This window comes from Triplophysa dalaica, chromosome 7 (genome assembly GCF_015846415.1).
Source record: "Triplophysa dalaica isolate WHDGS20190420 chromosome 7, ASM1584641v1, whole genome shotgun sequence".
NCBI classification, from domain to species: Eukaryota; Metazoa; Chordata; class Actinopteri; order Cypriniformes; family Nemacheilidae; genus Triplophysa; species Triplophysa dalaica.
Window position 1 is genome coordinate 15055283 of NC_079548.1, and position 16667 is coordinate 15071949.

At 40.2% G+C, this 16667-nt stretch overlaps 1 protein-coding gene across 3 annotated transcripts; it reads left to right on the top strand.

Moving 5' to 3' along the window:
* Positions 1–639: 639 nt before the first annotated feature.
* Positions 640–16658, top strand: abcc1 (ATP-binding cassette, sub-family C (CFTR/MRP), member 1). 3 transcript variants are annotated; one of them, XM_056751978.1, is made up of 32 exons: positions 640–777; positions 2708–2884; positions 2974–3099; positions 3253–3390; positions 3490–3615; positions 3702–3763; positions 3960–4091; positions 4188–4412; positions 5554–5731; positions 5822–5983; positions 6069–6161; positions 6697–6900; positions 6978–7124; positions 7201–7288; positions 7454–7523; positions 8086–8212; positions 8383–8559; positions 9244–9411; positions 9920–10106; positions 10314–10355; positions 11213–11264; positions 11356–11494; positions 12126–12333; positions 12433–12743; positions 13006–13205; positions 13319–13445; positions 13533–13634; positions 13731–13877; positions 13995–14153; positions 14258–14424; positions 14518–14712; positions 14988–16658. In XM_056751978.1, the coding sequence occupies exons 1-32, from the start codon at positions 730–732 to the stop codon at positions 15094–15096; spliced, it is 4593 nt and encodes a 1530-aa protein (XP_056607956.1). In that variant the 5' UTR covers positions 640–729; the 3' UTR covers positions 15097–16658. The 3 variants fall into 3 exon arrangements, with proteins under 3 accessions (XP_056607956.1, XP_056607957.1, XP_056607958.1); XM_056751980.1 differs by lacking the exon at positions 640–777 and adding an exon at positions 1170–1260; XM_056751979.1 differs by lacking the exon at positions 10314–10355.
* The last annotated feature ends 9 nt before the right edge of the window (positions 16659–16667 follow it).

Sequence of the window (16667 nt, forward strand, 5' to 3'; positions counted from 1 at the left end):
GAAAGACTGTTTTGTATAGGGTGCTAAACACTAAAGGACTATCTCTATCATGCACAGTATTTTATTGCAGTCTAGAAATTTTATACATCTGTAAAACAAATTAGTCTATGCTATTTTATTATCGCGATGAAACTGCTGAATAAAAAATATCAGATGTTTGAGAACCATAAGTACACTGTTAAATCCTATGAGCCCAGAAAACACATAAAACCAAACTTTGTATGGTTTTAATGCGAAACATCTGATGACTCTTATATTTGCAACTGAAACTATTCAGCAGGGGAATGTTTTTTACAACCAAATGCAAAGATACGGGAAAAATTCGTGAAATGTTTCTCATGCAATAATATTTTTAATTTCTTCATTTTTTCAGTAAGAGCCCATTGAGAAAATACAGTCTTAAATACAAAGCTATTCTTTTTGAAAATACCTGTCCAACATATCTAACTTGAGCGCACGTTGTAGTTTATTCCATACAGCCAAGGCAGTTTTAACCAAGTTCATTCATACTAATTAAAAAGCTTTATTAATTATTAATTTATATAATTGGCACAAAGTCCCTGTTACAGATGATGTGCTCAGTGTGTCGCTGTTTCGTAGTTAAGACAACAGCGTCCTCTATGTTTCCGCTCATGTAACACGCTTCAAACCGGTCAAAACACACTGCACTGGTTATGAAACTGAGAGAGTGTAACCCAGCACATTATAACACAACCTCTCCCGAGGCGAATGGGTATTGACAGTTTTTGCAGTTTGGACGGTTCTGACCCATTCTGGGTAAGTGGATAAACAAAATTTCCTTCCCGATTTGCGTTTTCCTGACGAGCTTTTGTTTTCAACACGTTATGAGGACTCGCCGGGTGCTGATTTTCAGCATGGAGACACTTAGACGTGTCTTAACGTAGCGAGCCTAACGTTACTCACTTACTCGTCTTTTTGACGGGTAACGTTATCAAATGTGCGTTTACACTTTAATATTTATGATGGAAGCATTTCTGAGCATCACGAGTGCGCTTGAAGAGTTTGAGTTGGCTTGGATGCTCCCGTGATGCCCAGCCTTGCTGTCTAAGTAGGTCGGTCTGTAGGGTTTGAGACGCGGCCAGCGATGCTAAGCTAACCGGTTTGCTAAACTACCATGTATGCACCCGGGAGGGCTTTCAGTCTATAGGTTTCTTTTTCTTCACGACAGTCAGTCTAATCGTGGCATTTGATTCTTTAAAGTATAATGTATGCGATTAATAAGTCGGACACCTGTTCTAGGTGTGTTTTATTCACAGACTAGCTGAAGAGTTGACTCTCTTCGACTTGTTTTTGCATAGCTACAGGCTCTAAAGCCAGGTTATTTGACTACGATTTAAATTATGATTTGTCATATAAATCGGTCGGTATTTCAGTTTGTGGGGTTAATAGTGATTGCAGTCAGCCCTTCGTGTTTAAAGGATCAAAACACTGTTATATTAAAAAGTCTTAAGTTAAAGGTTATTAAATGGCAAGAAAGTGCATTGAAACAGTATCAGCTGTGTAAGGTTTACATTGCTGCTGCTTTGTTTGGCCGACACTTCAATGCAATATGACGAGCAGGTTTAGTTCGTTATTAAAATGTCAAGTCATTGGGTGATGCTGCCTAAAACATTTCAAGATAGTTTTGCGTCTCAATATTTATTTTAAATATTTATAACGAGACTTATTGTATACTATTTACATTTAAAGGGGTAGTTCAAAAATGACACTCATGTAATTTCATATCTGTATAAATTACTTTGTTTCAAAGAACACAAAGGAAGATATTTGGAAGAATGTTTCTACATTTCAGTTCCGGAACATCATTGACTACAATAGAAGGAATATTTAAATTGTAGTTAAAGGTGGTTGAGAACTCTTAAATTCTACTATGGTAGTGGATGATGTCCCAGAACTGAAACTTGTAAATAGTCTTTCAAATATTTTTCTCTGTGTTGATTGGGACAAAGACATTTAAACAGGGTTGAAACAATGGAGGGTGAGAAAATCATGACAGATTTGTCGTTTTTTGATGAACTGTCCCTTTGAACAATTTTTCTTTCTTTTAATTGGAAGCTAAGATATGTCCTCAACATATTCCTGACAGGTTTTGTTATATTAACCCTGTAAATGAAATTCGCAAACAAACCCTGATGATGAGAAAATGTTAAAAGGGTATTTGACCCCAAACTTTTTTTTATTTTTTATAAAAAATGTATTTTGAGGAACATTAACTTTCATTGTATGGATGCACACAGAAGAAAGAAAGTCATACAGGTTTTAGATGATGTGAATGATGAGTGTTTTTTTAAAATAAATTATCTTTTTAAAATTGCTCGATTGAACTTTGTTTCTTAGCAATATTTATTCATCTGTTTTTGCACCAAGATATGGCATGGTCTCTGAGATTTTTTCAAGGAAAATTTAAGCATTCTCATTAGACGTACTAGCAGCTTGACTGCTTACAAGAGAATTCTTTCCATGAAGACCCTCCTCTATCCTCCAAAGCACTGAAGAGATTCTTCTCAGAACTCAAAACTCAATCTGGAGTGTTTGTTCCTCGCACACATCATTGGGTCTTTGTGTGTTTTATCCTTCGACAGAGAGCTTTGTGTCTCCTCCGGTTGTAACTGTGTTTCTACGGTTCTTCAAAAGAATCTTTGAAAGCGTGGAATGGAATGACCCGCTCTTTTGTCCTCTTCTGCAGGATTGGAACCGGACGTGGCAAACGCAGAACCCAGATCTGACGCCATGTTTCCAGAACACAGTGCTGGTTTGGGTACCCTGCCTCTACCTCTGGCTGCTTGCACCCTTCTACGCTGTATACCTCAAAAGTCATGCTCGTGGATACATATGCATGACCCATCAAAACAGAGCCAAAACAGTGAGTATTACAGTCAACAAACAACTTGCTTTCCTGATAACTCTGCCCCGTTTATCAGACTGTTTCAAGGTCTTGTGACTCTCTTAAAGGTTATCGGGTTTACCCTGTGGCTTATCTGCTGGGCAGATGTTTTCTACTCTTTCTGGGAAAGAAACCAAGGTGCTGCTTTACCCCCCGTCTACCTAGTCAGCCCCACGATGCTTGGCATCACAATGGTGAGACTTGATTTCTTACACTTGCCGTAAATTATGTTGACTGTGTGTCTCTTTGTTTAAGGCATTAAATGTGAAAGACTAGACGGGTGTGCTCTGAAGTCATGAATTTGTTTATAGGTGAAGTAATATGTTTTACTATGGTGTATCTTTCAGTTGCTGGCTACGTTTTTCATCCAGTACGAGCGGATAAAGGGGGTCCAGTCCTCAGGGGTGATGCTCAATTTTTGGCTGATCACTATAGTGTGCGCCACTGTGACCTTTCGCTCCAAGATCCTGCATGCACTGAATGAAGTAAACATAACTTTAAAGCATTAAAACTTTTATTCTATTGTTATTTCTTATTAAATCGAAGACGTCCGTAACTTAAACGATTTCTGTGTTTCTTTTCAGCCTGCCAGTGTGGATGTGTTCAGATATACCACTTTCTACATTTATTACACCCTGCTGCTCATCTCTTTCATTCTGTCTTGTCTGTCCGATCAGCTTCCTCTATTCTCAAAGGCAGTCAAAGACTCGGTTAGTGAACGTTACACAGTGTTAATGTTGAATACATGGGCATTCACAGTAATGTGAATTACAATGTTGAAATGATTTATGTACAGAATCCATGTCCAGAGTTTGGAGCCTCCTTCCTGTCCAATATCACATTCTGGTGGATTAACAGGTGAGCAGAATCAATGACTGTGAAATTAGAACATGTTTTTTTTGTAATTTCAGTTCAATGAGTTTCGATCGTCAGTCCCATTTGTCCTTTTCTGTACTTTCTGTATTTTGTGTATCAAAAGGGGTTTAGAAAAGACCATTTTAAATTTTAAAGTTCCTTATAATTTTTTGCTTTGTGTCTTTTTTTCTCTTTGCAGGTTGATGGTGCAGGGTTATAAAAGGCCTTTAGAAGAAAAGGATTTGTGGTCTCTCAACGCAGAGGATAAATCTCAGAGAGTGGTGCCGCAGCTGGTGCGGCGCTGGGACAAAGAATGCAGTAAGGTTAAAAGGTCAGATGCAAGAAGTTACTATTTATTTAAAATATTGATTGTCTACAAATTGTTGTTCCCAGTCCTTATGTTCTGGTGGACATATTTTTATTTCAGGCCGGTCAATAAAACAGTCTACTCACCAAAAAGAGCAGCAAAGGGAGAAAAGAAAGACGGACAACCAATAGAGGAGTCCGAGGTTCTACTTATAAAAGCACCTAAAAGCGGCGAGCCTTCTCTCTTCTTTGCTCTCTGCAAAACCTTTGGACCAAACTTTCTCATCAGCTCTCTTTATAAGTTCATTCATGACGTCCTGATGTTTGTTGGACCGGAAATTCTCAGGTATGGCCTTCAAGTTTTTGGTAAAACTTTACTTTGTGATCTTTAGCATGACAATAGCCGGATATTATTGCTCATTTCTAGGTCAGATTATTCAGTGTTGAGCATTTGTTCTGGTGAAATGCTAAAAGGAAAATAATACATTTCAGCTAACCACATAATTGTGCAGAGAAAGAAAAGCTAAAAAAAAGCGTTTCCATTTCTAAAGAGTTAAACACGTTTCATAGCTTTTTTTGTTTACATCCAGTTTTGTTAAAAATGACTCTGTCACCTAGTGAAAACTTGCTGTTTTTAGTTCAATATAAAATTGCGGTTTGCGTATTAAAGGGGTGGCGCGAATATGAGATTTTCTTTTGAGTGTAATAAGTTGCCCATGCATGTATTAGACACATAAAATTGCAAAAAATAAAGTCTCTGAACAAAAGATGCATTCTATGCTATAACGCCTACCCAGACCTACCTGAATTGCCTCATTTAACCACACCCCGCCCAAATCTATACACAAGTAAGGTGGGCCTTCCTGTCTATACAATTGCTTTGAAACCTGATGTTTCAAATATGGTAAGAGGTGTTACATTTCAATCACACACTTGCAGTATTCGACCAATCACTACGCACTGGTTGACTGGCCAATCATGGCACACCTCGCTTTTCAGAGCGATGAGCTTTGTAAAAAATATGTGTTTCGGAGAGACAGGCAAAAAGTAGATACAAACATGCACGGTTTGTGGAAATACAGCGTTTTTGCATTACGTCTAAAATAAACCATAATATTCGTTTTAGCCGTGTCATATGACTCCTTTAATGATCCACAGTGGCAGGGGCTGCATTTCCCTATGTTTTTAGAGTCATGTGGTGTTAAATGACTTCACTTCTGTGGGCCGGCCACACTTTCAAAACAACAGCTGTGACCCTCTCAGAAGCCCTCCAGTAAGAGTTTGTTTTGGCATGCTGAAGCTTGAGCCCTCAAAGTGTGCACTGGACTGTGATCAAATCCCACTAATCCTGTGAAAGTGCCACCTGTACTCTCTCCACGTGCCCCACTGTGCCTTACACCAGTCAAACCACTTGTCACATAAATAAATCCTGTTGAACGGCATTCCAGTTGCTTCAATAATAATGAGCTCGGTCTTCTGTGTCGTAGAATGCTGATTCAGTTTGTGAATGAGCCCAACTCCCCCTACTGGCATGGCTTCTTCTACACCACCCTTCTGTTTGTTTGTACCTGCGTGCAAACGCTCATTCTGCAGAAATATTTCCATGTTTGCTTCATGACCGGCATGAGGTTACGCACAGCCATCATTGGCGCCGTTTACAGGAAGGTAAGTGGACATCATTGGGCATGATATGAAGTCCTTGCAACCTCTTCAGCCCACATCACATATTCATTATTGTCTGATAATTTTGTCAAGGCTTTGGTCATTACAAATGCTGCACGGCGAACATCAACTGTAGGAGAGATCGTGAATCTCATGTCCGTCGACGCTCAGCGTTTCATGGACCTCATCACCTACATCAACATGATCTGGTCGGCCCCTTTGCAAGTCATCCTGGCCCTCTACTTCCTGTGGCAGGTGTGTGGTCACAACAACGTTTGGCCTTTTTATTTTATTTTCGTCCATGCAGTATCATACATGAATGTTCTTTTTTTGCTACCAGAATCTGGGTCCTTCAGTGCTCGCTGGAGTCGCAGTGATGGTGCTGATGGTTCCGATAAATGCTGTCATTGCCATGAAAACGAAAACATACCAGGTTTTGCATCTCATTTTTTTGTATGTGATTAGGAGCAGCAAATTGAGATTTCAAGCATTAGTTTCACTTTGATTTCTGTCTTTGACATAACCTTACTCCGTCAATATTGAAGATATCAAGATTATAATTTCATACAATGGCATTTACATTGTGAAGAATGGTTTTATGTAGAAAAATGACTTAAGCTTGGTTTTCACAAACAGGGTCACATATCGCTGCTGTCCTTATGAAACTTCATATCTCCATATTTCATGATTTGAATTTTTTGCCATGAATCCTTATTAGTCATCCTTAATGTTTTACTGGGGTTTTATGCCAGTAGAGGGAGTTTGATTCAAAAATCTAACTCGTATAAAGTATTAAAAAGGGCTTATCAACCTTGACAATAGTATGTAATCATTAAGAACAGTTTTTTTCCATTTCCTGTTAAACAGCCAATTTGAACATCAGAGGTTTCAGAGGGACAGCAACATTCTTTTTGGTTTGTTTATTTGCACTGTTGTTAATCTCTTTTAATGTGACACGTGTGCCACAGGTTGCCCAGATGAAAAGCAAGGACAACAGGATCAAGCTTATGAATGAGGTGCTGAATGGCATTAAAGTGCTGAAACTCTACGCATGGGAACTGGCCTTCAAAGATAAAGTATCTGCCATCAGAAAGAGTGAATTGAATGTGCTGAAGAAGACTGCTTACCTGGGCGCTGTGTCCACTTTCACCTGGGTCTGCGCGCCGTTTTTGGTAGGTACCTTTGAGCGTGTGATTCTTCCGTGGGATTCCGTTGTCTAGGGTTTCTGACATTTGCTATTTTCCTGAAGGTTGCCCTCTCTACATTCGCTGTGTATGTGTTGGTGGATGAACACAATGTTCTGGATGCGCAGAAGGCGTTTGTGTCTCTGGCTCTGTTCAACATCCTGCGCTTTCCTCTCAACATGTTGCCTATGGTCATAAGCAGCATGGTGCAGGTAAGACTGATAATCTTCTGATTTATAAGCTCGATGTGGGTTTGTCGTGACTTAATATATGTATTTTGTTCATCAGGCCAGCGTGTCTTTGAAGCGTCTGCGTGTGTTTCTGTCCCATGAGGAGTTGGATCTAGACAGCGTGGAGCGGCCAGCTATCACTGCATGTATATGAGAATTCATATTAAATGAACCGTGCTAATAGAGTCTCCACAGATTCACATAAAACATCATTGTATGTGTGAGCAACAGAGCTGTCTGTGGGTTAAAAGACAGCTCACGGGTTTTGATGTCCACTGAAGAGACTTGAAGGTTTGTTTCTGTTCATTCAGCTCCGGACAGCATTAGGATTGTAGACGGAGCATTCAGCTGGTCTAAAGATGACCCCCCTTCTTTAAAGAGGTAACCTCTTTACTTGTGTGTTCATGAAGTGTTGACCATAATACAATGAAGTATTCTACACAAATTTAGTTAAGATCTAAACTGACATTACGTTCAAGGCATCAAAAGGACTTTGAGCATTCATGTGACTGTCGCGGTCACATAGAGCAAAACTGATGAAAGGGGTCGTTTGAGGACACGACGGGCAAGTATGGGCATGACCGCCGATACAGGGGAACTTCACTCGCCAGAGGAAATATAATCTGGCTAATCGCCATGCATAATAATGAGATCCTTTTAATCCGTTTCTGATTTTATCCTCATCTACTTGAAATCATGTATTCAGATGTAATTTGTCTTGCGTCATCGTTGGCTGGAAATTCAATTTTATTATACCCGGAAAGGATTTATCCATTTGAAATGAAATGAATGCTGAAATCTGAATGAAGGAATGAATAGATGCAATTCTTTGACAAATACACAATGCTGCTTGTGACCACATGATGTTTGGCTGTTATTAGCCGTTTGCTAGCACTTGGTTATTAGCTGTCTTGCTCATATCTTAGTCTCTCTTTCTCTGTAGGATTAATGTGCAGATCCCAGATGGTGCACTGGTTGCTGTGGTAGGCCATGTGGGATCGGGGAAATCCTCTTTGCTTTCAACTTTGCTGGGGGAGATGCAGAAACGGGAAGGATCTGTCTCCATCAAGGTACGTACACAATCTCAGTGCTCATTTGCAGAAATTTGCATTCCGCATGTTCCCTGTAGCAAAAGAAAGTTAAAGGGAAATAAAGTGTTTTATCAATTTGTTCTCTGGGATGTGTTTATGTGGTTAACCTGAAAAATTAGATGAAGTTGAGTTTGTCACTTTGTTTTTAGGGCTCTGTGGCGTATGTGCCCCAGCAGGCCTGGATCCAGAATGCAACTCTCAAAGACAACATTTTGTTTGGACGGGAAGCAAACGAGACCTGGTACCAGAAAGTGTTGGAGGCCTGTGCTCTTCTACCAGATCTAGAGATCCTACCTGGAGGAGACTTGACGGAGATTGGAGAGAAGGTAAACTTTCATTTAAGAATGATTTTGGCTTACGTTCTTAAATCGACTTCCTAATTTTCCTTCCAGGATTTATTGCAACCATTTATTGACCGTTTTGCAAGGTCTGGATGTACTTCCTGTTTCAGTTTTTTATTTAAATATTTATTTTTGGCGTTTTGCCTTTTGACCGACAGTTATTTAAAGAGAGGATAGGAAGCGAAGTGGATGAGAGAGAGGGGTTGGGGTCGGGGAAAGGACCACGAGCCGGTATTCTAATTCGGGTGGCCCGGGACACACCGGCGCCATATGTCGGAGCACAAACCACTCAACCATCAACTCTGAGTTTTTGACAGTACAAGATACGACCTACAGAACATTTAGAACTGAATCAAAATTTGAAAGAATCTTTAAGGTTTAATTATAAAATGGAAAAAAGAAACCAAAATAAAAATGAAACGGGAGGTGATTCTGGACCAGTGTTGTCTGTATCTTGAAAATTGCTTTAAAAAACCCATCCTCATCCATTTTAGATATTTTCTCCTTAGCAGCCATGACAGTTTTTAAAATTCCTTAATTTTTTATCCTATTCTTTCCTGTTGCGTCAAACTATATTACTCCGCCCACAGTTCAAAGTCTTCTCTGCAAAATCCAGCATCATATGACTAAATGTTAAATGTGTGTTGCATGTAAAATTGTCACGTGTAGGGAGTGAATCTGTCTGGAGGTCAGAAGCAACGTGTGAGTCTGGCTAGAGCTGTGTACTGCGGCTGTGCCGTTTACCTGTTGGATGATCCGCTCTCTGCGGTGGACGCTCATGTGGGAAAACACATCTTTGAGAAGGTCATCGGCCCTCAGGGGGTGCTACAGGGCCGGGTAAGATTCTTTTACTTCTTATTTAAATACATATGAATAAGTTTATTTGTGACCCTGGATCACAAAACCAGTCTTAAGTAGGACGTGAACATTTTTAGTAAAAGACAAAAATACATTGTATGGGTCAAAATTATAGATCTTACTTTTGTACCATCATTAGGATATTAAGTAAAGTTCATCTTCCATGAATTATTTAGTAATTTTCCTACTTTAAATATATAAAAACTTTATTGTTGTGAGTGGGTGTCCTGCCACAGTGGCCCTGATTAACAACTTTAAAAGCAATTTTCTCAATATTTAGATTTTTTTGCACTCTCAGATTCCTGAGTTTTAAACGGGTGTATCTCAGCCAAATATTGTCATATTCTTGCAATCTCATACATCAATAGAAAGCTTATTTATTCTACCTTCCGATTATGTCTCAATTTCCAAAAATTTACCCATGAGACTGGTTTGGTCGTCCAGGGTCACATTTTCATCTTATGTCTGTTATACATTGTTTTCTTAGACTCGAGTTCTGGTTACCCACGGGCTGAGCTTCCTGCCACAGGCAGATCTGATCCTGGTGATGGTGGATGGAGAGATAACTGAGATGGGGTCTTACACTGAGCTTATGGACAGACAGGGTGCTTTTGCCGAGTTTCTGCATACTTACTCCAACACGGAACAGGAGGAGGAGGAGGAGTCAGTGGGAGGTGAGGCATAACCATTTCATCCATGTTTTGAGCGCGTACAATCATAATATCAGCGTCACATTCCCTCTAAATCATGAATATTGGTCAAATGACTGTGGTAGTTTCTGTTTTGCCTCTGTCTGCTTTATTTGTCTGTGTGTCATCTCCTTTTGTATTCATTTTGACATTTCTGTTTCTCTGTTTGTGTTCAATCTGTTGGCTCCTCAGAGGAGAGTGAGCAGACAGAAGCCGTGAAAGAGAAAACTGAAGGTTTGATGGTGCAAATGGTCCCGGGTCTTATAAAGTCATTAGGTCTGCACGTTATGCATGTTAGAATATGGCTTGGCATAAAAAGGCCTGCAACATGTGAGGTGCAGATTGAAATTGTTTAGCCACCCCTGTTGGACCAGAATTCACAAGATTTGACTCACCAGGGTGCTCAGTCCTGCACTTACTTCCTTCCTGCAGAGTTAACTTACAAACTTTTAGTCTCCAGGGGCCTAAATCTCTTTGGTCACCATTGCGATTTCAGATCTTCTTTAGACTATTGAAGTGTTCAGTTCTTCTAGTCTTAAGAGAGGAAGTTTCCCGCAGGTCCAGGACTGATCCTGTCTTATGTCCTTCCTTGGTGCTTCATTTGGTTGTATGTTTTTCTGCATCTGACACCCCAGTGTATGCAGGGACACATACATGTATCTGACGTTTTCAGAATGGAGCACTGTCAATGACCTCTCATCTGTCCCCCTGACCTGACCACTGTGCCAGTTTCTCAAATCACTGACTTCTGTGTGGGGCCGTGTTTCAGCGCAGCCCGCTGGTGGTTCCTCTAACTTCAGCCACACCTCTGCTTTAAAACCCTGCTTTAGCATCAGATGTTCAGTTGAGTGAGCTGTCTAGGCATGACATGTGTGATTGTTTAGACTAGACGAGAATTATTATTGGCTTGGACAAGGTTGTGCATCTGTACAGACCAATGTTGCACTGGCCGAAATAAAAAGGTTGTGATGTCGCATATGCAGGTTTGCGCTTCAGTATTACTTGAGATATAGAGAGAAAATTGTCAAAGTCTGTGCATACACAAAGTTGTGTCGAATTCTCCTGATTTGGCTTTATCCTTTCATTCACAGACGCGGTTCCAAAGAAAGGACTGGAGAACGGTGGCCCTGCCGCTCAGCTGAGGTCAGTGAGCACTCATTTATTGTTTATGTAAGATTATGCTGCGGATATATTGTCTTAACTCCTGATATATTGACCTGGTGTTTCTCTGCAGACACAGTCAGAACTCTTTGAATGCAGCAGGCACAGGCAAAAGCCCGCAGAAGACTGAAGCCAATGATGGTACAGCCAAAAAAGTCAAATCTGCAGAATCTGCCCGACTTACAGAGGCAGACAAGGCCAAAACTGGAAGGGTATGAGTATATCTATTTTACCGCATTTATGAATCTGAACTCGCAACTTGAAACTTATACAGAAATTACTGCAAAACAGTTAAGTTTGTTGCTTTGTCGTAATTTTAATGCATAAGGAATATTAGCAAATCAAACCGTAATGTTGTTGTATTCAAACAACTATCTGTTGAGAATTTAGGTGCTTTGAGGATCTTATGCATGTGTATGTATTTATTTAGAGTGGTCAAATGATTAATCGGATTAATCACATCCAGAATAAAATGTTTTGTTAACATAGTATATGTTTGTGAACTGTGCATATTAATTTGTAGTTCTAAACACACTCGTTCATGCATATATTTAAGAAAAACATAAAAATGTCTCAATATTTATATATTGTTTAAATTATTGGCAAATGTAAAAAAAATACATGTACATTCTTTCTAAATATTGTTTATTATACAAAATAATAAGCACAGTATACAGACATATGTTATCTAAACATATACTTTATTCTGGATTTTAATAATCCTGATTAATTGTTTGAAGGCACTAATTTATCTGTATTTTTTTTTCAGTTTTTGTGGATTTTCTGGTTATTATTTTAGCCTTGAAACTTTGTCTCTGGGTAAATGTGATGTTTGTCGTGCAGGTGAAGCTGTCTGTATTTTGGGAATACATGAAGGCTATTGGTGTGCCCCTGTCTTGCTTTAGTATCTTTCTGTTCCTCTGTCATCATCTGGCCTCACTGGGCTCAAACTATTGGCTCAGTCTTTGGACAGACGACCCTGTTATCAATGGCACCCAGCCCAACAGAGAGATGCGTTTAGGAGTGTACGGAATGCTTGGTCTTTTTCAAGGTGACTTAAAACAACTATACTAGTTCTTTAGTGGCCTGAGACAGAAACTTCGTTTTTGTGCTTTAAAGTGTTATTATTTCAAAATTCTCTCTTTGGCAGGTATTTCAGTGTTCTGTTATTCCATCTCCATATCCATCGGTGGGGTACTGGCCTCCCGTTACCTTCACAAGACTATGCTCTACAACGTTCTGAGGTCGCCCATGTCTTTCTTTGAACGCACACCTAGCGGCAACCTGGTCAACCGGTTTGCCAAAGAGATGGACACCATTGACTCGGTCATCCCTAGCATCATCAAAATGTTCATGGGCTCCATGTTTAATGTGGTGGGCTCATGTGCTGTAATCCTCGTTGCTACACCGCTAGTGGCCATCATCATTCCTCCTCTGGGTCTGCTGTACTTCTTTGTGCAGGTACTTAGATTTGCTTTCCTGCATAAATTTGTTATTATTTAGGGTACAATATGTGTCTCTGTCATGTAGCTTTTTGGTCTGAGCATATTGATGCTTGAACCCCATAGGATACATGAGTTGTCAGGATTGTGCCCTTGAGCGAAACTCAGGTTGAAACTCAGAATGCTTCAGGGGATTGTTCCTGTAACTGTTCTGTGGCAAGAGCTCTATTACTGGATATTTCCTTTCAGTGGTCTTGACGTTGCTCATGGTTCTCTCGCAGCGATTTTACGTTGCGTCCTCACGCCAGCTGAAGCGTCTGGAGTCAGTGAGTCGCTCTCCAGTCTACACGCACTTCAATGAAACCCTGCTGGGTACCAGTGTGATCCGAGCATTTGGAGAGCAGCAGAGATTCATCAGAGAGAGTGACAACAGGGTGGATCATAACCAGAAAGCCTATTTTCCCAGCATCGTCGCCAACAGGTGCCAATTCACTTTGGAATCTAATTGCATTTCTAGTTGAAGAACAACTCGCCAATAGATTTATCGCCAAACCAGTGTTCAGCTTTTCTGTAAGGTGTGTCTTCGCCCTGCAGGTGGTTGGCGGTGAGACTGGAGTTTGTGGGTAACTGTATTGTAACGTTCGCTGCGCTCTTTGCTGTGATGGCCAGGGACAGTCTCAGTCCAGGTATCATGGGTCTGTCTATCTCCTACGCTCTACAGGTCAGTCTTAAGAGAAATGATACAGATACGAAACGAATACCTCTCCGATAGATTTGTGCCCATTCTCACAGCTCTCATGTCACTCAGGTCACAACTTCTCTGAACTGGCTGGTGCGGATGTCCTCTGAGGTGGAGACCAATATAGTGGCGGTGGAGAGGGTGAAGGAATATGGAGACACCGAGAAAGAGGTCAGTGATCCCTGACCCTGGCAGATTACGGGTGCTAGTGAGGGTTTGTTCACATGTTCTGTTTGGGTTACTATTGTATGTGATGTCTCCTCACAGGCTGAATGGAGTTTAGAGCACTCTACTCTACCTGCTGGCTGGCCCACAAAGGGCCACATTGAAATACGCAACTTTGGCTTGAGATACAGGGAGGACTTAGAGCTGGCCATTCGTGATATTTTGGTCACCATTGAGGGAGGAGAGAAGGTGGGTCGAGCCACTGAAAGCTTAAGGAGCAGTTCTTTTTCTTCAGTTATCATTGTTCATTTAAGAATGAGAAAAATATGTACAACATGTAAGCATGTTTGTTTGTGTGTGTTGTAGGTGGGAATTGTGGGTAGAACAGGAGCAGGGAAGTCCTCTCTGACATTAGGACTCTTCCGCATCATTGAAGCAGCGCAGGGAGAGATCTGGATAGATGGCGTGAACATCTCTGAACTCGGCCTGCACGAACTACGGTCCAGAATCACAATCATACCTCAGGTGTCACATCTTCACACACTGAAACATTCAATTCATGACTGTCTGGGTAAAACAGTCCGGTGTGCGTTTTATTTTTTTATCTACTTTTTGATATTGTATTTCAGGACCCAGTGCTGTTCTCAGGTTCCCTGCGTATGAATCTGGACCCGTTTGATTGTTACACCGATGAGGAGGTGTGGAGAGCCCTGGAACTTGCACATCTCAAGAACTTTGTGTCGGGGCTGCCCGACAAGCTGAACCACGAGTGTTCAGAGGGAGGAGAAAACCTCAGGTACAAACTTCAGTTTCACATTGTTCTTCTCATTGAACATTTGACTGCAGTAAGATCTGTCCTGATGCTTTTTGACTGTATGTTCTGGTTCAGTTTGGGTCAGAGGCAGCTGGTTTGTCTGGCTCGAGCACTTCTCAGGAAGACCAAGATTCTGGTTTTGGATGAAGCCACAGCAGCTGTGGACCTGGAGACGGACAATCTGATTCAGTCCACCATCAGAACTCAGTTTGAGGACTGCACTGTTCTGACCATCGCACATCGCCTCAACACCGTCATGGACTACACTAGGTAAGAAACAGAAGACCTCTTTATAGTTCATACTACATTTTTTGCATCAAAAAAGCTTATGAAAGTGCAGCAGTCAGCAGTTTTATTATTTCACATTTTCAAGTAAGGAAATCAGATCTCTGTTTGGACTGTATAGTCAACATGTGTTTTACATGCATCAGTTGCTGTAGTATTGATCAGCACAATGCCGTCTCAAATAAATAGCTTTTAGGATTATAAGGAAAGAGCAAAAATATTTAAAAATGGTCTGTCTTTTGTCGATTCTTTCTCCATAGGGTTCTGGTACTCGATAAAGGCCAGATGGCTGAATTTGATTCTCCGTCCAATTTAATCGCTAAGAAGGGAATATTCTACAAGATGGCCAAAGACTCAGGTTTGGTCTGATAGTAAGTTGAGCCAAAAGCCTTCTGCTGCCTCTAGGACATATTACAGGTCTGTGGAGTGTATGGAGAAGAGAACCTGTTTTACGCCTGGAGCTCAAATCCAGTACAGTGTGACTATGAATCGACCACTCCACAGAAACTGTAGCCCTCCGATGTCACTCCCAGTTTTCTCGCTTTTGCTGCAAATGTTTCTATTTGATGCCAACATCTATGATGCTTGAAACTAGTTACTTTGTTACTTCCTTTTTATTTTTTGGGAAATAAGTCAAGCACTCCTGCTAGCTGTCAAATGTTCTTTTTTTAAATGTTTTAAAAGTAAATAAAGATTGCGACATTGTCTTAATAGACTTGAGGAGTAAAGAACAAAAGCCTCTTTGAGCAATGCACTGCTGTGCGCTTAATTCTGTGGAGCATGTCGGGCTTCACTTCGAGCCAAAGAGTCATTTAAAGAAAATCAAAGAAAGGAGGTTAAAATGATAGTTCACCCACAAATGTAAATTCTGTTATCATTTACTCACCCTCTTGTCATTTCAAACCTTTATGACTTTCTTTCTTCTGCAGAACACAAAAGAAAATATTCTTGAGAAAGTTGGTAAACAAACAGCTCCGACCCCCATTCAAATCTTTTGTATGGAGTCGGACACAATACCAATGCAAGTGGCATTCTTCCAAATATCTTCTTTTGTGTTCTGCAGAAGAAAGAAAAATCATGCAGGTTTGAAATGACAAGAGGGTCAGTAAATGATGACAGAATTTACATTTTTGGCTATCACTTTAATATGAAAAGCTCACCCAGTCGCATGTTGTCATGGCTAGCTGGCCATTGCTTTCTCGTTTCAGTAATTTTATTTATAGCTTTAGAGATAATTCACAATATTTGTTACAATATTATTTATCATATAAAATTATTTTATGACATATAAGCTGTTACCAGGTTTACCCCCTTGAAATGTGGCTAAGCCCTGTCTTACCAGTATCATGCAGTTAGATGCAGTGTCGGCCATCTGCAATGATTGGTGAATGTAGTAACCTGATTTGATTCATAATCCTTGTTTATTATTATTTCTCAGTGATTATTTCACCAAAAACTAAGAATGCACTTATTGTTCTGTATAGAAAAAAGGTCAAAAGGGTTTATGTTTTCAGTTTTGGTGTGGCAAACATTTTAAAACTGACGATGATTATCGCTGTACCGCTGAATGGTCATATATCGAAATCATGGTAGTTCTGCAAAGGAAGGTTTTCTGCTTGATGGTCATATCTTCTGAGTGCTGTGTGCTTCATTTTGTGTGCTATTTATCATATATCTGTTAATCTATGTATGCTTGAGTGTCCCACATTATCAGTGGAGCTCTCATGTTCTGTTAGAAAACTAAGCCTTTTAAGGCCAATCAAGATCTCTTTTTAAAGAGCTGATAAACTTCTATAAGTAATACTGACAAATGATTTGTTACATATTTATATCATTTGTAAGTATGCATAAAGTTATTATTTGTTATTTGTATAAATGCTCTAGTTTTAAGTGTGGTTGTTGAAAATACAAATAAATACTTTTTGTTAAAAGCCCTTTGT

Bases quoted from the DNA above. Each gene is read 5' to 3' on its own strand.
- abcc1 (XM_056751978.1), top strand. From the start codon at position 730: ATGGGTATTGACAGTTTTTGCAGTTTGGACGGTTCTGACCCATTCTGG. The intron at 3,616-3,701 runs GTTAGTGAACGT...ATTTATGTACAG, and splicing joins CAAAGGCAGTCAAAGACTCG to AATCCATGTCCAGAGTTTGG. The intron at 13,878-13,994 runs GTGGGTCGAGCC...TGTGTGTTGTAG, and splicing joins CCATTGAGGGAGGAGAGAAG to GTGGGAATTGTGGGTAGAAC.